The 22,399-nt window shown below is 35.2% G+C and overlaps 1 protein-coding gene across 1 annotated transcript in view; it reads left to right on the top strand.

The window, feature by feature from the left end:
• The window catches only part of GUCY2C (guanylate cyclase 2C), a 118,951-nt gene that overhangs the window by 85,458 nt on the left and 11,094 nt on the right, over window positions 1–22,399 (top strand). The window contains exons 20-25 of the mRNA XM_031938235.1: window positions 2,095–2,232; window positions 3,381–3,469; window positions 9,154–9,245; window positions 10,792–10,950; window positions 16,619–16,811; window positions 19,044–19,218. Of these exons, the coding sequence (XP_031794095.1) occupies window positions 2,095–2,232; window positions 3,381–3,469; window positions 9,154–9,245; window positions 10,792–10,950; window positions 16,619–16,811; window positions 19,044–19,218 (846 nt within the window). The remainder of the gene's footprint in view (window positions 1–2,094; window positions 2,233–3,380; window positions 3,470–9,153; window positions 9,246–10,791; window positions 10,951–16,618; window positions 16,812–19,043; window positions 19,219–22,399) is intronic.

Genomic DNA, 22,399 nt, shown 5'->3' with positions numbered 1-22,399 from the left:
AAGAAAATCCCAAATGGGTTTACAAAGAGTTGGCTATGACTGAAAACAACCAAACAACAACATATATCTGTGTATGTGTGTGTGTATATTTATATATATGCATATACATGTGTATATATGTATATACACATACATATATATACACATATGTAGATATATACATACATACTAGTTAAGTGTATATATACACAATGCACACATATGTAAAATACACGTGCGATTTAATTATATATATACACACATGTAGATGTATATATCTACATATATACTATTTAAGTGTATATATACATATATACATTACATTATCAATTATACAATTTTGCTGCTATGTGCAAGCAGTCACCTTCATGGGGTGAAGGATTCCTGGGAGCCTGTGCTGAGATCTGTTCTGCTGCAGGTCATCATTTACCCTTCAGAGGAAGTCCCTAAGAGAGAGTTCCATGTTCCGGAGGGCAAGAAATTCTCTCATTGTCAAATGCTTCATCATCCCTTCTCCTCAGTAAATCATGTTGGGTACTTAGGACTAATTTGTTCAGAAAATTATCAAGGTCTTAGAGTCAGAGTGGAGTGAGGAGATAGGGCAGGTCAAATATTGTCTTTTTAAGTACTTCTCCCAATGCTTTATACTAGGAAGTCTACACAAACTCCATATGGAACAGTTTTCAATGGCATTGGTGCCATATGAAAAAGTCCCATTCAGCTCAGTTCTTAGACTGTCACTGAATTAAGTCTTTAGGAGGAACCAGATCTATCAAATGATCATATGGCTGATTTTCTAGTCCGAGCTAGATATGACCATCATTCTCAAACACAGTTATTCAACAACTGAAACTTTACTGCAACTTATCATGTTCAGAGCATTATTCTCTTTTTTTTTTTAATTTTTTTATTTAATAGCCTTTTATTTACAGGTTATATGCATGGGTAACTTTACAGCATTAACAATTGCCAAACCTCTTGTTCCAATTTTTCACCTCTTACCCCCCCACCCCCTCCCCCAGATGGCAAGATGACCAGTAGATGTTAAATATATTAAAGTATAAATTAGATACACAATAAGTATACATGACCAAAACGTTATTTTGCTGTACAAAAAGAATCAGACTCTGAAATATTGTACAATTAGCTTGTGAAGGAAATCAAAAATGCAGGTGGGCAAAAATATAGGGATTGGGAAAAATGTAATGGTTTTTAGTCATCTCCCAGAGTTCTTTCTCAGAGCATTATTCTCAAAGATTCAGAATATATTCCCATCTATCTCTCGTTGCTGAATGTTCATGGACAGCTTGCTGACTTTTTCATTCTCCTGGATCCTCCAAGGACCTTTCCCTGAACCTTTGAGAGGAGTCCTAGTGTGTGGCCAAAAGCACCGTACTTCCAGAGTACTAGGCTCCCATGTCAGAACCTTCAGTCGCCTAGACTTCCCCTTCCTCCACATTGCTCTTCCCCAGAGTAGACTAGAAAGTCATTTCAATTCAATACTTTCACCTTTATCAATGTTTTAGGCCATGTTTGATTCATATTCATCACTTCTTATAGCAAAGTAATATTTGATTGTATCATCTCTATCAATACCCTTTATGAATATGAAGAATTTAGGAAAGCATGGGCAAATGATACCTATCTTTATTTTTTAGAGAATGAGCTCTATGGGAGTAGAGAATGGCATAGATCAATGTCAGACTTAGTTCATGGGCTGGAGACTTTTGCTGAATTCTTTTCTCCCAAACTACCTTTTTAAATCTTTGTTACAAATAATAGCTTGATGGGCATAGAAGGAATATGTTAGGAAATGAAGGTGATGTTAAAAGAAATCAATAAAAAAATTTTTAAAGAAAAGAAAAAAAATCTAATTTTAATAGAAGCAGTAAGGTAAATGCTAAATCTTTCCCTTATACCTGCATTACAATAAACTTCTATTCAGCTTTGAATGTCTCAAAAAAAGAAAGAAAAAAAGCATTCTTCCTCTAAATTCAAGATAAGCTTTTAGTCAGGTCAGATTATGCAAGCAAAGAACTCTAAAGGAGAAAAGGGTTTTGGGGGGATGGATGAATAAAAGATGCTGACCACCCTCAACTGTTTTTGGCACCTCAGATCTGTGGATGGCTCCTGAGCACCTCAGAGCAGCAAATGTGTCTCAGAAAGGTGATGTGTACAGCTATGGAATCATCACACAAGAAATTATACTTCGAAGAGAAACCTTTTACACACTGAGGTGTCGGGATCAGAAAGGTAAGGGTATCACAGAAAAGAACACTAAGCTAGATGTTAGGACATGTTCTGCTACTAACTCTGACACAATGAAATTCTTTATTTCCCTCGGTAATGAAGCACACTAAGTTCCAGTTTTCCTTTTCTATAAAATTGGCACAACGATCTCTGTTCAGAGAGGTAATGTGGTATGGTAGATCTCAGAGTCAACGAGCTCCAGATTGAAATCATCTTATCTCTGACACATCCCGGCTCTATGATTTTGGCCAAAATTATTAAACCGCTCAGTGACCCAGGAAAATCTCTATGAAGGTTAAGTGGCAGAGGAATTGCTGTTCTGCCTTAGTAAATGTAGCTTTGTCAGTCGGTGAAAATTTATTAAGTGTGTATTAAGTGCGGCTAGGGAGTACAGTGGATAAAATATCAGGTCTGGAGGCAGGAAGACTTATCTTGAGTTCAAATTCAGATACTTATGAGCTGTCACTTAACCCCGTTTGCCAGGTTCCACATTTGTGAAATAAGCTCTACTCCAGTATCTTTGCCCAAAAAAACTCTCAAAGAGTTGGGTACAACCAATCAACAACAACAATAAAGTTCCAGGCATTGTGATAAGATCAGTCTAGTCCAAAAAAAAAATCATTAATCCTATCGACTTTACAGAATTCTTATGAGAATTAGATGGAGGCTTATTTGCTAAGACGACAAAATGTCATTCCTACCTCATGAAGGGGGTTGTAAAAATCAAATGATAGAATCAAATTCTATTTATTAGAAACAATATGGAGTATCATAATTACAGTTATTATTGTGGATTGGAAAACCTTCCCATCATCCCAGTTTTATTTCCTTTCTCTAATGATCCCAATAGAAGAGACATCTTTGATACTTGTGCTCGATCATTTACTCTAGCTAGATGATGTGGGTCATGTTCTTAATCACAGAATACTGGCAGTTCTTACATTGGCTAGCTCCAAACACAACTCATCCCTGGTGACATCTTATGATGTCACTGCCACAAGGGATAATCTTATCTTCCTTTCCCTTTCACCTGGTGGTTTTGCTTGATGTGGCTGACAAGGAAACAAATAGTTCTTGTCAGGTAAAGTTTGCTGAAAACCAATATCCAGGCTGCTATTGAAATGTCTAACTATTGTATATTTCCTCCTTAGAAAAAATTTACAGAGTGGAGAATTGCAAGGATTCAAAACCATTCCGCCCAGACCTCTATCTGGAGACATCTGATGAAAAAGAATTGGAAGTAAGGCATATCCTCCAGAAAACCCTTCTCCTACCTCCATTGCATATTATTCTACCTACATCAGCCACATCAGTTCACTGGATGATGGTGTCCAAAAATGTTAAGAAGTGGAGCAGGAATCTCCTATTTAACTTACCTTCCTACTCTTTTTTTTTCTCCATTCACTATTCACTTGCTGTCACATTAATTCATCAATTCACCATCCTTCTTATAGTCACTTGGTTCACATGCACGATCATGAATACACCAGCCCATTCCATGCACTTCCTTAACTCAGGGAGACACTTATTGTTGTAGAAAAAGATTGAAACAAGAATTCAGAAGACCTATCTTGATCCCATTTACTTGCTCTATGACATTTGGTAAGTCATTTAACTTTTCTGGGTCTGTTTCTTTGTTTATAAAAAGAAAGGGAAGAGAAGAAGGAAGGGAAAGGAATAAACATTTACATAATGCCTACCTACTAGTGTCAGGGACTGTACTAAATGCTTTGCAAGTATTATCTCATTTGATAATACAACAAAATGTCAATCCTACTTGTAAGAGCTATTGTAAGGATCAAATGATAGAATACATATAAATACTTATTAGGGAAGAGAACTATCATTTATATAACCCCACTATGGGCTAGATGTTGTGCTATGTGACTTTACAAATATTATCACACTTGATTCTCACACCAATCCTGGAAGCTACAGACTATTATTATCCTCATTTTATAGCTGAGGAAACTGAGGCAAACAGTGGAAGGCAACCAGGTGCCCAGATAACACAGCTAGTAAGTATCTGAGGCCAGATTTTAATCCAGATTTTCCTGACTCTAGGCCCATTGCTCTATCCACTGAACTGCTAGCTGCTTGTAAATTGTAAAGCACAATATATCTAAACTTCTATATATTTTAATATAGGTATTTACACTGTACACATGCATGTATGCATTTATATATTCCCATGTAAGGCAACACAGCATATTGTTGTTGGTTTTTCTGTCTGTCATTCTCAAAAAGAACCAAGAAATCAGGGAAGTGAAGCCATGACATGCAAGTAAATTGGATTTGAGGGAGCCTTACTTTCTGATCCAGAGCCATCTGGAGCCAGTGGCAAGATGACAAATGGAGATGGCTCTGGATGCAGTAGGAACCCTTGACTTTTTTAAACTAAGGTCTTTAACCAGTCTCAGTTTGACTGAGGTAATGGCCTGTCAGTGATTAAAGCTAGGTAAGAATTAATGCAAAGATTGACCTCTTTTACCTTGTCAAATAATAATAATAAAAAGATCAATCTGGTAGGGGAAGAAAGAACCTCTGGTTTCTGGACAAAATAGAAACAATTGCTATTTATATTCATTCTGAGCCAATCAGGATCCCAACAATAACTTAATTGGGGTTGATAGAGGACTTATTGTTGGCCAATCAATTAGAGCCCCTGGAGCATAAAAGATAGAAATAAGCCCTGGGTTCAGGTTCTCCTTCTGATGGAAGGATTCCCACTGTGACTCTAGGCAAATTATTTAATTTCTTGATGCTCCAGGCAACTTTCTTTCTTTTAAAAATTTATTTTCAGTTCCATTTTTTATCCTTTTCTTCCCTTCTCCACACATTAAGAAGATAAGAAATATGATATCCATTACACATGGATATGAAGTCATGCAAATCATATTGCCACCCAAGCCATTTTGTAGAATGGAGAAATCTAGAACAAAAAAAGGTATGTATAGGGGCAGCTAGGTGGTGCAGTGGATAGAACACTGGCCTGGAGGCTGGAGAACCTAAATTCAAATCTGGCCTCAGTCATTTACTAGCTGCATAGTTTAAGCAGGTCATTTAACCCCGACTGCCTTTGTATGTATGTATACACATATGTTTCAATCTGCACTTAATTGCAGCTAAAGATAGTTTTCAATAATCATTTTTACAAAACCTTTCAACATTCATTTTTGTAAGATTCTGAGTTCCAAATTTTTATTCCTCCCTTCCTTATGACCCCCTCCCCAAGAAAGCAAGCAATTTGATATATATTTTACATGTACAAACTATTTTAAATATATTTCCATGTTAGTCATATTGTAAAAAAAAAAACAGAACAAAAGGGAAAAACCACAAGAAAGAGAAAACAAACAAAAAAAGGTGAAAATATTATGCTTTTTTCAGCTTTCAGTTTCTCTTTGAATGTGGATGTCATTTTCCATCCCAAGTCCATTAGAATTATCTTGGATCACTACATTGCTGAGAAGAGCTAGATCCATCATAGTTGATAATCACATAATCTTGCTGTTACTATAATGTTCTCTTGGTTCTGTTCACTTCACTTAGCATCAGTTCATGTAAATCTTTTCAGGTTTTTCTGAAATAAGCCTGCTCATCATTTCTTATAGAACAATATACCATCATTTATTCAGTCATTACCCAGTTGATAGGCATCCCCTCACTTTCTTGGTTCTTGCCATTACCAAAAGGGCTGCTCCAAGCACATGTAGATTCTTTTCCCTCCTTTATGATCTATTTGGGATACTGACCCAGTAATGACACTGCTGGATCAAAGGATATGCAGTTTTACAATCCTTTGGACATAATATCTTCTTAGTCTCCAGAATAGCTAGATCATTTCACAATTCCACTAACAATGCATTAGTGTTCCAATTTTCCCATCTTCCCTACAATATTTATCATCTTTTCCTGTCATCTTAGCCAATCTGAGAGGTATGAAGTGTTTTAATTTATATTTCTCTAATAGTAATTTAGAGCATTTTATGTTATTATAGATGGCTTTAATTTCTTCATCTAAAAATTGCCTATTCATATCCTTTGACCATTTATCAAGTAGAGAATGATTTGTATTTTTATAAATTTGACTTCGTTCTCTCTATATTTTAGAAATAAGGCCTTCTGCCAAACAACTTTCAAAGACAATAATTTGCAGAACGGATTTCAGTCTCACTGGGTAGAGTATTTCCTCACCAAGAGTATCCTACATTAATGAAATCATAGGTCTGATCCAATAATATAAACATATTTTTATATTCCCAATATAAGAGGCAAGATGGTATAGTGGAAAGAGTGTTGATCTTGTAACCTGAGGACCTGAATTCAGTGGATCTGCCATTCACTTTCTGTATGACCTTGAACAACTCAATTAATCCCTCCAGGCCTCAGTTTTCTCAAATATAAAATGGGGTTCTTGGACTTATAAGGTCTTTTCTATCTCAAAATCTATATGACACAAAGCAAGAGACAATTCACTAATTCAGGGATTTATAATTTTGTCAGTATGAGTACACCTTTCATTGATCCTTATTGTAATCCCTCAAGCATCATTGTTGAGACTTGATGTGGCTGAAAACTCCATTATCATGTGGACAACCAACTGATGACCCTGTGAAATCAGTGCTCCAATAACAAACTTATCATCTGTTACTTGGAGCATACTGTTCAGCTTGATAGGACCTACTAGAACTTGGGCTCCATTCACATTATCTTCAAGCACCTAAGGTCACATGTTGAGGCTTAGTGGAAAATGTTTCTATATAGTGATAGGTGATAGACATAGGCATCTGGATGGCACAGTGGATAGAGTACTGGGGCCCTCAGTCAGGAAGACCTGAATTCAAATCCAGCCTTAGACATTGAGTAAGCTATGTGATTTAACCTCTTTTTCCTTTATTTTTTTTATTTGTAAAATGTAGATAAAAATAACACTCACTTCCTTGGGTTGTTTATAAGGATAAACATGAAAATATTTTTGAAGTGCTTTGTAAATCTTTAAATATTACATACACACACACACACACACACATATATACATACATATATATGTGACTCCCTCTCTATCAATGCAGGTTGGCATCTTCTGTGCAACATATGGTCTTAGAGATCTTAGAAGTCTTAGAGATTTCTTGGATCACTGACCAGGGTGTGTCAGGGACAAAATTTGGACCCAATGTTTCATGGTTCTAAGAGAAGCTCTTCTTTTACTATTCCAAAGTTACTAAGTTATATACACATGTAAGCACATAATCATTTACACACACATATGCATGTATGTACACACATATGTATGTGTGTATATTTGTTGAGTATATATATATGTATATATGGACATTCAGGTAAACCAGCTTTCTGAAAACATATAACAAACTTTCTGAAAACATATAACAAATTTTTAAATTTAATCTCTATAAACATTTTCTCCATCATTTTATTCAATCTAATCAATCAACAAAACAATAATTCAATCCCTGATTTGTAATACTTGTTGATTTGTTCATGCTGAAAAATGAACAGTTGACTCTTGTAAAATTGGTTTGAGCTAGTTGTAATACTTCCCTGAAATATATGCATATAGGTATATTTGTATAATACAATATGCATATTTGTAATATTTATTATTTCACTATTCTACTCAAAAAAATCTTTGATTAGTTCCCATTATCAATTAAGGTACTACTGAGGCTAAATAATTTCTGTACCTATTAAAGATCCTCTACTATTTAGCTTAGTAGAATCTTCCCAGTAACTTTATAATAACTGGAAAGAGAAAAATCAACAGAAAGAAATCCTGGGACTATTTTTGAAAATTACATTGGAGGGAACAGAAAGAATAAAAGGGAGGTAGAACTGCTGTTTCAGGTAGATGGGATGATAATGACACATGAAAGTGAGAAGACAAAGATGCTCAGTTCTAATTTTACTAATATTGGACTAGAAGGGACAAAACAAATAGGAATTTGGTAATCAAGTGAAGTAAGATGATACTGAAGACCTGTAGCTGACCTTGATGAATGTGTGATCTGACCCTAATAAACACCATTTCAGTTCCTGAGAGAACCAGCAGATGTGATTGTTGAGTCACTCTCAGTGAAAGATTGTAGAGATTAAGAAAAGGCAGATGTGGTCATGAGAAGAGGGAGGAGGAAGAGGAGGAGGAGGAAGAAGAGGAGGAGGAGAATGGAATCTGTAAACTCTAGGCCAGCAATATTGTCTTCGATTCCTGGAAAAAAATTCTGAAATATATTACATGAAAGAATGATAGGGAAACAGATAGAAAAGGAGGTGGTAATAAAGAATAACTTGGTGCAATGGGAAGAAGGTTGTATTTGGAACCAGAGGACTTGGATTTGAATTTCAATTTCACTGCTCACCTACTACCTATGAGACCTTGAGCACAATCACACCTCTCTAGACCTTAGTTCCTCAAATGTTACATGAAAAAGTTGGTTAATTCCAACTCTGAATCTAAGATTCAATAACCACAAAAGGCCAGTATGGCTTTTTCAAGCAACAGACTTAAGGTTGGTTTTTTTTGTTGTTGTTGTTTGTTTTTTAAGCTTTTTGTTGCTGTTCAGTAGTTTTTCAATTGTGTCCAACTCTTCATGATCCCATTTTGGGGATTTCTTGGCAAAGATACTGGAGTGGTTTACCCTTTTTTTCCTCCAACTCATTTTACAGATGAGGGAACTGAGACTGATAGGGTTAAGTGAATTGTCCAGAATAACACAGCCACCCTGTCTGAAGTTGGATTTGGACTCACAAAGATGAGTCTTCCCGATTCGCAGTGTTCTATCTCTTTCCATTTAACTGCCTTTTTTTTTTTAAGCTTAGTAAATGCTTGTTTCCGTCTTGATTCCTCTTGCTGCCTTGACATAACTGCTCTCTTATCTTTCTCATCTTTCTCCTGCTTGCTAATAGGTATATCTGCTTGTTAAAAGTTGTTGGGAAGAAGACCCAGAAAAGAGACCAGACTTCAAGAAAATCGAGAGCACCCTGGCTAAGCTTTTTAGGTATGAGTGGTATTCCTTGTTTTCCTTCCAAGAAATTCAGAATGGCACCTCATCTGTAAAATGGGCTCATACTTATCCTGCCTCTCTACATGGGTTGTCGTAAGGAAAGTCCCTTGCAAACTTTCAAGTGTTATAAATAGCATAGGCTCTTACCAGAAGGTTGCTGGTAAATGTATAAAACTGGCTGTTAGGAGGTGGTAGAGGGGGAAATATATGCATGATATATAATTTTTAAACTTTATTTAACTTTTTCCCATCACTTTCTTAAGTCTCAACAATCTACCTAACAGTAAATTAAGCCAAATAAATCAAATATTAATTGTCAGTTTCTGAAGGCTCTAAAAATTTAACAATCAGGTCTTCAAATGAATAAGCAGAATAGAATACAACCCTACACTTAAACAAATATTACTCTGGTTTAGTCAGAGAAAAATGATCTACTTTTCTGAATGGGAATTCTTATCTATTTTGTAAAAATGACAAATATATTTCAGAGGATTGGACTCTGAGAGCATAAAAACACAGTTTCTCTCCCTACTACTTTTGCAAACTTTAAGGTACTATATAAAAATAATGATGCTTTAAGCATGACCAAAGTATATTTAGAATGGATTTCAAGGAGTCTTAGTCAGTTTTACATCATCTTTCTTGGCTATTCTGAGATCAGTGTCACTAATCAGAATGCATGTTGGTACAACCAACAATAGGATATTATGCAAAGAATAGGATATTATGCAAAAGTTATGCAAAACACCAGATTTCACATGATCTCAGAGAAGGATGTATTCTTGTTTATATATCTACATGTCTGTGTGTGTGTGTATAAATATATGTATGTAGTTTATGTATCTTGGATACCAAACTCTTATGAAAGAAATTTGTTACAAAGATTATTTTTCCATTTGCCCATTTCTCTTTTTATATTCTGTGTGTATTAATACTGTTTGTGCAGAAGCTTTTTAATTTCATGTAATTAATCTATTTTATTTTTTGAAATTTCCCCTCTCTCTTGTTTGGTTAAGAACACATTTCCTGCCCATAGCTGAGAAGTGTATGATCTGCTTCTCCTCCTCTTGCATAGATCTTTTAAAGGGATTCATCCCCTTGTCTGACACCTCTCTCACCAACCAGACTGAAGACTCTGAGTGCAGAGATGATTTCTTCCACTTTTTAATCTCCTGCACCATCTTACCCAATGCCCTGCCCACACTCAGTAAATGCTGTCAAGCTGACTCTAAGGCCCTTAGGATTTGCTCACAAAAACAAACACAGAAAACAAACCTCCCCAAACTTTCCATGCTTTTCAGGAAAATAGAAATATTAAATCCCGGGTATGCATCATTAGTAGCCCAAAAAGACCCCACAGTGGCTCAGATTTACCTGCTCCGTTTTCAAACTAGATTTAAAACTGCTTTCCTCCTCATTAGCACGTTTCCTTTAAAGACTTTGGCCCTGTGGGCCTGGGCCAATGTGCACGCAGGCAGAGCTTTCAGATGATTCCCACCTCCCCCACCCCGGGGGTAACTTTTCTTCATCTTTCCTACAGTAATTTTCACAGTCAAAACAGTGAGAGCTACATGGACACCTTAATCCGACGCCTTCAACTCTACTCCCGAAATCTGGAACATCTGGTGGAGGAAAGGACCAAGCTGTACAAGGCCGAGCGGGACAGAGCGGACAGGCTTAACTTCATGCTGCTGCCCAGGTGAAATGAGGCTTCCTGCTGGTGTGGTTTCCCAGCATTCCATAGCTGTGAGACTTAAGCTGTGCTCCAGCATGCTTTCTAGGGGTTTTTTCTGGTTCTTTCTCTTTAGCTCTGTTTTCTCCTTTTTCTCCTTCTTCTCCTTCTCCTCCTCCTTCTTCTTCCTTCCTTCTTCTTCTTCTTCTTCTTCCTTCCTTCCTTCCTCCTCCTCCTCCTCCTCCTCCTCCTCCTCTTCTTCCTCCTCCTTCTCCTCCTTCTCCTCCTCCTCCTTCTTCTTCTTCATCTTCGTCTTTTTGTCTTCTTTGTCTTTGTCTCTTCCTCCTCCTTCTCCTTTTTCTTCTTCTTCTTCCTTCTTCGTCTTTTTGTCTTCTTCATCTTTGTCTCTTCCTCTTCCTCCTCCTCCTTCTTCATCTTCTTCATCTCCTCTTCCTCTTCCTCCTCCTCCTTCTTCTTTTCTTCTTCTCCTCCTCCTCCTCTTCCTCCTCCTTCTCTCTCCTTCTCTCTCTCTCTCTTTCTCTCCCTCTCTCCTTCTTTCCGTCCCTCTCTCCCCCCTCTGTCCCCCTCTTCTTCCTCCTCCTTTCTCCTCTTCCTCCTTTTCATCTTTCTCCTCCTCCTTCTCTTCCTCCTTTTCCACCTCCTGATTGCAGAGACAACCAGCTGATGCCCTTTGTTTTATAAAGTAGTTTTATAACCATACAATAAGAGATAGGATTAAAGGTTGAGGGCTCCAGATGATGAGGTAGGAATTCACTATAAAAAAATTATAAAGCAGTATCTAGATAGAAACTGATAAGTGTTTTTTAATAAGTTAATTATTTAAAATATTTACACTAACAGATAAAGGCTGGGGTAAAAGTGCTAAGAACTGTATATAAGCCTTAAGCAACCTCTAGAGGAGAGGGAGAACATTTGCCAACAGATTAATGCTGAGAATACTCTTTGTTAATCTATCTAATCCAGGTAAATTCTGTGGATCTTTATCCCCATACCCACATGAACTGGCAAAATGAGTCCCCAAAGGACAGCCATATTGGACAATTACATCCTCAACTATTTTAAGATCCTAGGGATATCTAAAAGGGTTATAAGTGTTTTTCTAATGCTATTGGTTTAAGTCCCAATTCTGGTGTGTGTTTATCTATCCTAATGTTAGCCTCTGTGATTGTTGCTCTATTTCATCTAATCAAATATCAAATAAGTTTTTCAAAGACATGTAATGATACCATATATGGCCAAGCATATACCCCAAAGAAATTAAAGAAAAGGAAAAGGAATAAATATATACAAAAACACATCTTTTTTTTTTCATAGTAATTCAAGACTGCAAACCTAAGAGATGCCCACATATTAGGGATTAGCTAAACAAATTATGGTTTATGAGTGCAGGGGAACATAATTGTTTCATAAGACATGGCAAAATGGACAATCTCAGAAGAAACTGGGAAGGTTTCTATGAACTGATGCAGAATGAATTGAGTAGAACTAGGAGAAAAATATATGAAAAAAAATTTATAAAGACAAACAACTTTGAAAGACTTTAGAATTCTGATTAATGCAGTGACAAATCCGAATTTCAGAAGATGAAGTACCTCCTACCAGAGAATTATTGTATTTAAAATACAGATTGAGAACCACATTTTTGAACATGGCCAAGGTGGAAAGGTGTTTTGCTTGACTATGTATATTTGTACTGAGGATTTGTTTTTTGGTTTTGTTGTTGTTGTTATTCAGCTAGAAGAGGGGAAGGAAGGGAGAGATAAGTGCCTATTAATTAGAAAAAAAGTTAAATTTTCAAAAGAAACAAAAAATTTACAAAGCCAAATGCATTTCTGAATTTTACCACCAATGTACAGAGTAGCCCCATTGCTTGTAAACAATGTCCTGTAGGGCAGAGTATTAGTACTGAGTAAAACCAGCTATATACTCTGTTCAAAAGTAATACCTCAAGCATTGCAAGCAGTGAATGAGTGATCATTACCTGAATCACCCTGACAATCAATGTCTTGTATTTAGAAGCTTAAAACAGAGTCTTTTTGTGATAAGAGCAACAAAAAAGCATTGATTCTCTTCCATCTGGGTTTCCACCTACTCTGCACCTCATATACGGCAAATGTAGATCCAAAAATGTTTGACTTTAGTAATTCTCCAGTGACTGAGGAATCTAAAAGATCATAAGAATAGACCTCTTAGTATGATGACTCATAATGTTCTTCCAGAATTGATAGGAAATGTGGGGAACATCTGTGAAGCAGCACACACAATTTTTTGCACAAACTTTTCAAGAATGGTGGCAGAAAATTTCCATTTTTAAAAATGGAAAACCTCAGGAACTATCAGAAAAAAACATTAACTATCATCATGATGTTCCATAGTCTTTATGCCTTCTACTTTTGGTAGTTCTGAAAAAGACTGAAAAGGTCATGCCATACATAATTATTGAACCTTGAATAAAAGACCTAATAAAGATTAGTGTACATATTGCAAATTTAAGATGCCTTGGACTGTCTGTTAGACTGTCAATAGTTTTCAGGGTTGGGCCTGAGCAGGGTCACATCTCCATGCTAGAAGAACTTATTATGATATATGAATGGAACGGAATATGATTATGCCATAAGAAATCATGAAAAGGATAGGTTCAAAGAAATCTGGAAACACTTTTATGAACTAAGGCGGAGCAAAATGAGCAGAAACAGTAGAACAATAACAACATTAGAAAGACCAAGAATTTTGAAGGAGTGAGGAACTCTGATCAAGGCAATGATGAGCTGTGGTATAAGAAAACTGATGATGAACGATGCTGTCCACCACCTAACAGAGAAATGATGGATTCAAGATAAAGAAAGAGACATATATTTCTGGATATGACCATTGTAGGAATTTGTCTTTCTTGACTATGTATATTTGTTAGAAGGGTTTTCTTTTCCTTTTAAATTGGAAATGAGTTAAAATGGAAGGGAAAGAAAATAAAGGTTTGTCCATTTTTTTCTAATAAATTTATTTATTTTTAATACAGATTACTTTATAAATCATGTTGGGAGAGAAAAATTAGAGCAAAAGGGAAAAACCAAGGGAGAGATTTTTTAAAAAGACAGAAAAAGAAGTGAATAAAGCACATGTTGATTTATATTCAGTCTCTTTAGTTCTTTTTCTGGATGCAGATGGCATTTTCTGTCCAAAGTCTATTGGGGTTGCTTTGAATCTGAACCATTGAGAAAAACAAAGTGTTTCATAGTTGATCATTGCCCATTCTTGCTGTTATTGTGTACAATACATTTCTAGTTCTCCTTGTTTCACTCAGCATCAGTTCATATAAATCTTTCCAGGCCTTTCTAAAATAAGCTTGTTCATTATTTTTTATAGAACAATAATATTCCATTACCTTCATATACCACAACTTGTTCAGTCATTCCTCAATTGATGGGCATCTACTCATTTTCCAGTTCTTTAATGCTTGTCAATTAAAATATTAAATACATATAACATTTTTTTAAACTAAATGTGTACAAGTTTAGACATCTCTAAGAAATCAGTTAATAAAAGGCATAAACTGAGTATGAATAAGCTCTGAATTCATTTGGGAAGTGTGAAATGCCTCAAGAGACAGGATAAAATCAGTTTACACTGCAGAGGAAATATACTAGGAATGGTGGAAAGATTGACATATCTTTTGACCTATGTAAGATAAAGAAAAGATTGTAACACTGAGGAATAAATTTTCAGAAGCAAAACTTATAAACAGCAAAGAGATGAAGATGATTGAGGTTCTTTTTAAGATCATAAGACTTCCCATAGTTATTGGCATTAGCAGTGGGTGATGATAGTATCTGCAGAGAGGCAGTCCAAGGACAAACTAAACACATTGAAGAAAAGCAGCTTCAGAACTCAACAAAGGTAGAACCCGAAAAGAAGAACTTCATGAGGCCTCCAAAAAGGAATTATAAATTTATTTGGTCACATATATTCTCTAAATTTGCACCCATTCTCCCCCTAAATCCTAATTGTAATTGTGGGAAAAAATATTCAAGACTTTTGGGTGGTTGTTCAGTAAAAATTGCCCATGTCATATCCCTTAGTAAGTACTCCTTTTTAAAAAGCTAATCAAGTATGGCTGGCTAATTAATAATAAATGGGAAGAGCACTAAATGGGGACTTGTAAACAATGGAACTAGATACACCACACCAATCCATGAGATAATAGATTTTTTTTTAATATTAATGCTAATAGCTTGTGTTGTTCTTGACTAGAAAATGAGGTGAACAGGAAATATAAAGTGAGATATAAGAGATGGAATGTGCAAGTGCTATACTATATATCCATGCAATATATATTTTTTAAAAAAGGTAAAGGACAATAGCTTACTCTCTCATGGGAGATTTATGTAGAAGTGGGGAATATAATCTCACATTCTTTATACGTGTTAGGGATCTAATAGAATTTTATTAAATTAATGAAAAGGTATGAATAGGTTGCTTTTTTGGTACCAGTGAAGGGAACAACCACACCAAAGTTCTGAGTCCACCACTGCACTGCTAATAAAAAGCTCTGTGACTTAGAGTATCTGGTCCAGTTTCCTCAAGGCCAGCTCAACAAATGATGAACATCTACCCACCACCTAACAGAGAAGTGATAGATTCAAGATGTGGAAAGAAGCATATTTCTGGACATGGCCATTATAAGAATATGTATGGCCTATTACATTACTACTCTCCTACTTTCCTACTCTCATCTCTACTGCTTAGATATAGTAAGGATCATTTGACTTGGTATGTAAAAGGTACCATATTTCAATTTATCTTTACAGTTTGGGTTCTCCCAGTGACTGAATTTACAATTTAAAGAAATAAAATATTTTTTTCTTTCAAATATTCATGACATTCAAAACTGATTTTTAAAGAAGAGAAAAACAATTATCTCAAGCAATTTAATATTTATAACTTAAATATGTCACAAATGAAACTGCTTAGGAAGTCAGATGTTTTGTTTTTTTTTTTTTTTTAAAAACACTAGTAAAACTGGAGAGGATTTTTAATTTGGTCTAGATCTTATTAGCAAATTTAGGAATTCCCCTCCCTCCAATAATCTCATAAAAGACATTATGGCTTTGAATGTTTTCTAAGTCTTGGGCAGTGAGTATCCTTTTGGACAGTGTTTTGCTAATGAGTCAGCTTAGTGAAATAGAGGCTAAAATACTAAATTTGAAGTCAGGAAAACTTGAGTTTGAAACTTTCCTCAGACACATATTAGCTGTATGAGCAAGTCACTCTCTTTGCCTCAGTTTCCTCATCTAAAAATGTGGAGAATAATAACATTTACTTCATAGGGTTGTTCTAAGAATCAAATGAGAAACTATATATAAAGCACTTTGGAAACTTTAACCAGCTATAATAACTCTAGCTATTATTATTATTATTATTATTATTATTATTATTTAGTAAATCATTCATGATTTTCATTATATTTAAAGTTTGCATAAAATATTCCTTGATGTAGAGGTGCATGAGAGTATTGTGTATTTGAGAAAATGTGCACATATTAATTGTAATGTTCAAATATCAAGCTATTGTCATACACACCTTGATTTGTTGCTGCTGGAAGGCAATGATTTCTGGGAGAAAAGAATTAGTAGCTGAAACCTGAAGCTCTTCTCTTTGTGTTCTTTCCCTGCTTCAGGCTAGTGGTAAAGTCTTTGAAAGAGAAAGGTTTCGTGGAACCTGAACTATATGAGGAGGTCACTATTTACTTCAGTGACATTGTAGGCTTTACCACCATCTGCAAGTATAGCACCCCTATGGAGGTGGTCGATATGCTCAATGATGTCTACAAGAGCTTCGACCACATTCTGGATCACCATGATGTCTACAAGGTAACAGTGTTAAAATACTTTTAACAATGATTGAAAGACGATCAATATGTATGGTAAAAAACTAGTTTTCTTCTTAGTTGTAGTATTTTTCCTCCTCAGAAGAAGGATTTTTTATTGCTTGCTGTCTTGGAAGGAGAGAAGTAAGAGAGAAGGGAGAAAATTTTGAAATACAAAATCTTACAAAAATGAATATTGGAAAGCTATCTTTATGTGTATTTGGAAAAGATAAAATACTATTGAGGAAAAAAAGAAGGAATTTTCTCAATTTTTAAAAAAGAAGAGGGAGGATGCAGGAAAATAGAGTCTATAGACTATAAGCTAATGAACTTGACTTTTATTCCTGAATAGAAATGAATTCGAAAATGAGTCATTAAAGGACCATTACTCCTGTGGACAAGATGGAAAGATGTGGTCTAGACAAATTGCAAACTCAACATGAGTCAACAGTGTAACATGATAACCCCAAAAGTTCTGAATATTATGAGCTTTATTTCCTTATTTCAAAAAAAAGAATCAGGTAATTTTTTGCCTGATCCCAGAGGACAGAAGTAGGGACAGTGAGTTGAAGGTGCAAAGAGATCTTGATTTAAGGAAATAACTTCTTAACTATTGAAGCCATTAAAAAATGGCTGCTTTCAGCTTCTCTTCTTATCTGTCTGATCCATTGCTCTTCAGGCTGTTGCTTCTTCTTCTTCTCCTTCTTTTTTCTTTCTTTCTTTTTTAAACATTTATTTATTTAATTAATTTTCTTTGCAGGGAAATTAGGGGTAATTGTCTAGCATCACATAGCTACTAAGTGTTAAGTGTTTGAGGTCAAATTTGAACTCAGTTCCTCCTGACTTCAGGGCCAGTGCTCTATCCACTGCATCATCTAGCTGCCCCCAGTCTCCTTTTCTAGAACATTTTCCATGTCTTCTCTTCCATCCTTTGATGTAGAGAAATATGCTTGAAACAAGGTGTTAACTCAGTGGAATTGATGATATAATGGTTCTCTAGTTCACATATATACTTAGTATGGTGATGTAATGGTTCTCTAGTTCACCCATATTCAGTATGCTGTAATGATACAATTGTATTAAGGTATATAAAGGCTAAGAAGGACTGGAAGAGAGACATTTTATCTTTGACCATCTTGGTGGCTCTCCTGCACTAAGACCAAGAACTCGGGTTGGTCCCGAGATCCTCTAGAAAGCTAGCCCAAACATTGCACTTTGATATACCCTATAACTGTTCTGAGTGCTCTCCTCTTTTTTCTCTACATATTCTTTCTTGGAAATCTCAATAGTTACAAAGGATTCCATTATTGTTCCTATATAAATCAAATTATTTTGCCTTCATATCTCTCCTAAGCTCTGGTCCCATATCACTAACTGTGTGCTAGACATCTATATTTGTACTTCCTATAGCATCTGAAATTCATCATGTTCATAATCATCTTTCCCCCCTTAATTTCCCTATTTTGTGAAGGACATCACTACTTTATTGTGTCCCAGGTTGAACTAAAAAAATAAGATAAAAAAATGCATGCAGTTGATAATAATATCAATTTTGAGTTAATTTTTAGAAAAAGATTTAGAATCTCAATACTAGACTAAGGTGTGTGACAATAATAGTATTGATGATAACTGATGTTTATTTACATAACATCTTAAAGTCTACAAAGAACTTGATATAAATTATATTATATCATAAGAAGAACTGTCAATAAGGAAATGGTTCCCACCCATGAATTGGCATTTGAAAAAAGGTCAGTGCTAGAAAATATGCTTTTAATATATTCTTCTACCAAGTGGGGTGAGGTAAAAAATAGAAAATAGGTAATTTTCAATGAAGAAAACACAGGCATTTTTGAAATATTTCCTAATTTTTCTCTGCTGAGAGAAGTGGTAAAAGGCTAATTGCTGGAGTCACATAAAATTATTCCACCCAATTCAGTATTTATATGATGCTCATCATCAGAGTACACTGGTGATTTATATTGTTAATAAATTTATTGTGCAGTTAAAGCCTATGGTAACTGTTTTATTTTTCATCTAATTAGAATAAATGACATCTTAGAGAAGTTACTGTAAGAATATTCTTAATCAGATTCCAAGTAAGACAAATTGTACTTTCTTAAAGGTAATTCCCACTAATAGTGCAGTGCCATGTTCATAGTGTGCACTTTGTTCATATCACTGAGGATGTAAAATGACTAATGTTGCATAAATTTCTATAAAACTGTTTTCACAGGTGGAGACTATTGGAGATGCCTACATGGTTGCTAGTGGATTGCCAAAGAGAAATGGCAATCGACATGCAGTAGACATTGCCAAAATGGCCTTGGACATCCTTAGTTTCATGGGATCTTTTGAACTCCAGCATCTTCCAGGTCTCCCTGTGTGGATCCGCATTGGAGTACATTCTGGTATGGAATTAAGTTATGTTAACCATAGCATTTTCACGCTTTTTGTTTGCTTGTATTTTGTTTTATTTCTCATTTTTTTCTTTTTGATCTGATTTTTCTTGTGCAGCATGATAATTGTATAAATATGTATATATATATATTGAATTTAACATATATATTTTAACATGTTTAACATATATTGAATTTCTTACCATCTAGGGGGAAAGGGAGAGAAAAATTTAGAACACAAGGTTTTGTAAGGGTCATTGTTGAAAAATTATCCATGCATATGTTTTGAAAATAAAAAGCTGTAATAAAAAATAAAATTTTTTGAAAAAGTTATGTTAACTAGGCATAAGGTTTACTTTTTTGCCTGACCTAAGTCAGTAAGGAGAAAAGGTTTCCAAATGTGATTTCTGTACCACTTTGTCATGAATATTTGATGTTATCTCTTTAAGTTCTAAGGATATTTAGATTTCCAGGAACTGTCAGATGTGTCTTCTGAGCATAAAAACTCCTGGGCAGGTTTTAATTTTTCTCATTTGAATCCTTTTGATCATCAAGTGAGAGGAGACAGTTTTTAAGACAAGATACACCATGCTTCAACCTCATTAAGCAATTTGGGATTCTATTGTCTTTTTTTTTTCCATTTCTCCATGTATTCTTTATAGTAATGTCATCAAAATATTTTTGATTAGATTGCATTATCTAAACAAGACAAGCTGGGCAAATTCCCATACTGAAAAGGCATTTTTGTTCCTCTTCCCCACAATAATCTTCTTAGAAAATTGTAGGTCAACCCAGAACAGGATTTTTTCCCCTTTTTTTGTGTTGTGTCTTAAATCCCTTTGGCAGTCTGGTAAAGCCTATGAACCATTTCTTAGAATAATGTTTTTCAATGCACAAAATAAAATATACAGAATTACAAAGGAAACCTAGTATGTTGAAATAGTTATCAGGTTGGGTTTTTTTAAGTTCACAAAACCCAAGTTAAGAAGCCCTTATCTAGAAGCCTAGATATATGACTTAGGTTCAGCAAAAGGGATTAAAGGAAACACCATAATCCTTAGGTATAGGAACTGGCAGCCAAATACATATAGCTATGGTGGTCCCTAGAAGACCACAAAATGCTGGCTCTGTAGTGCTCTGATGAACCAGCAGCTGGAGCTGAGGGAGGCTGTAAGTAGGAGAAAGAAAGAAGGAGGGACTTCTAGACAGGGCTAACACAGACTGTATCTCAGATGCACAATCATCGTGAAAATGATGCCTTCATCCTTCCTCGGATATCAACAAAGCCCAGAGAAGGGACAAGACCAGGTTTCTGGGGAAAATACCTTTCCTTTTCTTCACTTGCATAAACACACAATTCAGTCTGCAAATTGCTACTCTAAGGTCTTTCCCACTTTGGTTGCTAATTTGCCTCACAATATTTTTACCTACTTACCTACTACTAATTACTTACCCCACTGTTATTTTGATTAAGGGTGCTTTTGGTATTCATTTTAACTACATTATGCTTGTTACAAAAAAAAGGTGTGTGTGTGTGTGTGTGTGTGTGTGTGTGTGTGTGAGTGTGTATAGCATGATGGGATGTGCTTTAGATTAAAGCTTCTTCAACTGTGGGTCATAATCCCTTATAGGGTTTCATAACTGAATATAAGGGTCATGTAATGATGATTTATTATCAGTAAATGTTTCATTTATATTTCCATTTTACATACCTATGCACTTAGAGTTGCATAAAATTTCTCAGGCAAAAAGGAGTCATCAGTAGGAAAATTTTTTTATGAAAGCTTTTTATTTTCAAAACATGTGCATGGATAATTTTTCAACATTGACACTTGCAAAACCTTATGTTCCAAATTTTCCTCCCTTTCCCCCCACTCCCTCCCCTAGATGGCAAGTAATCCATATATAAATATGTATATATATAATATATGTTAAACATGTTAAAATATATGTTAAATCCAATAAATATATACATGTTTATATAATTATCTTGTTGCACGAGGAAAATCAGATCAAAAAGGGAAAAAATGAGAAAAACAAAATGCAAGAAAATAACAAAAAGAGTGAAAATATTATGTTGTGATCAAATGCAAAAAATTTAAGAAACTCTGCTTTAGATCACATGATTGACCACAGGAACACTTGGCCAGTAGAACATGTGTCCCAGTGGGAGCTCTTGAGTTGTAGATCAGAAGTGACATCCCTCCAGCCTTGACCATGCTGAGAGCTCTCATTTGGGATGTGATGGAGACATAGTATCCTGCTTCTATTTCTCCATATCTATCCCACAGTGAAAGTGAAAATATGGATTACTTCATATCCACACTTTCACAGAAGTGGGATTTTCCTTGTGGGCATTATTTATCTTAATCACTGCTATTATTATTAGTAACAAGAATTTACATTTGTATAACATTTTTTTTCAAAGCTCTTTCATATATGTGAGCTCCTTTGAATTTCGAAACAACCCTATGAGGTATATGTGACTGGTATTATTATACCCATTTTATATACAAGAACACTGGGACACTGGTCACACAGATAATTATGGGCAGGACTGAGGCTAGAGGCTCCATATCTACAGACTGCTATGCTGGGAACTTTCCACTTTATCTTAGCTTCAAGTTTGTTTGCCCCATTTTTCAGTTGAGAGAGATTTGACCTTTGTATGTACTTAGGAACAGATGCAGTTTCTGGAAAAGAAGGCAAGATGAGAAGTAACCTAAAATTATCTTCTTTAAAAAGCAGCATCTTACTTAGGTGAAATTAAATTTTATTCTGAAATAAAGTACCTTAGCAATGGAAGAAAGAATTTTCCTGGTGTTTGAGGGTAGATTTTTTTTTCTTGGTAGGGGATGTTGGTGATTGTTGTTTTTTTTTTAATCTACATAAGAGCGTATTCTTTCCAGGATAAGACTATGCAAACAACATTAAAATCCAAAACCACTGAGAAAATCAACCAGAAAATAGAAAATAGAAACATGAGAAACCCACAAAGTTAATTGTATTTGGTATTTTTTTCAACTGTTATTGCTTAATGAATACCTGATTTTGCTATTCCTGAGTTAATTTTTAACTTTTAAAACTCCTTACCCTCAAATATTCCAACCAAATATTTGACTGAGCAACTATTTTTCCTCCATCTGGCTCTCTAACTGAATATTTTTGTCTTTGGCAACTGGAACGGAGCATT

This window comes from Sarcophilus harrisii, chromosome 5, assembly GCF_902635505.1.
Source record: "Sarcophilus harrisii chromosome 5, mSarHar1.11, whole genome shotgun sequence".
NCBI lineage: Eukaryota > Metazoa > Chordata > Mammalia > Dasyuromorphia > Dasyuridae > Sarcophilus > Sarcophilus harrisii.
The sequence above is the reverse complement of the archived record's forward strand: the minus strand, read 5'-3'. Positions and strand labels throughout refer to the sequence as shown.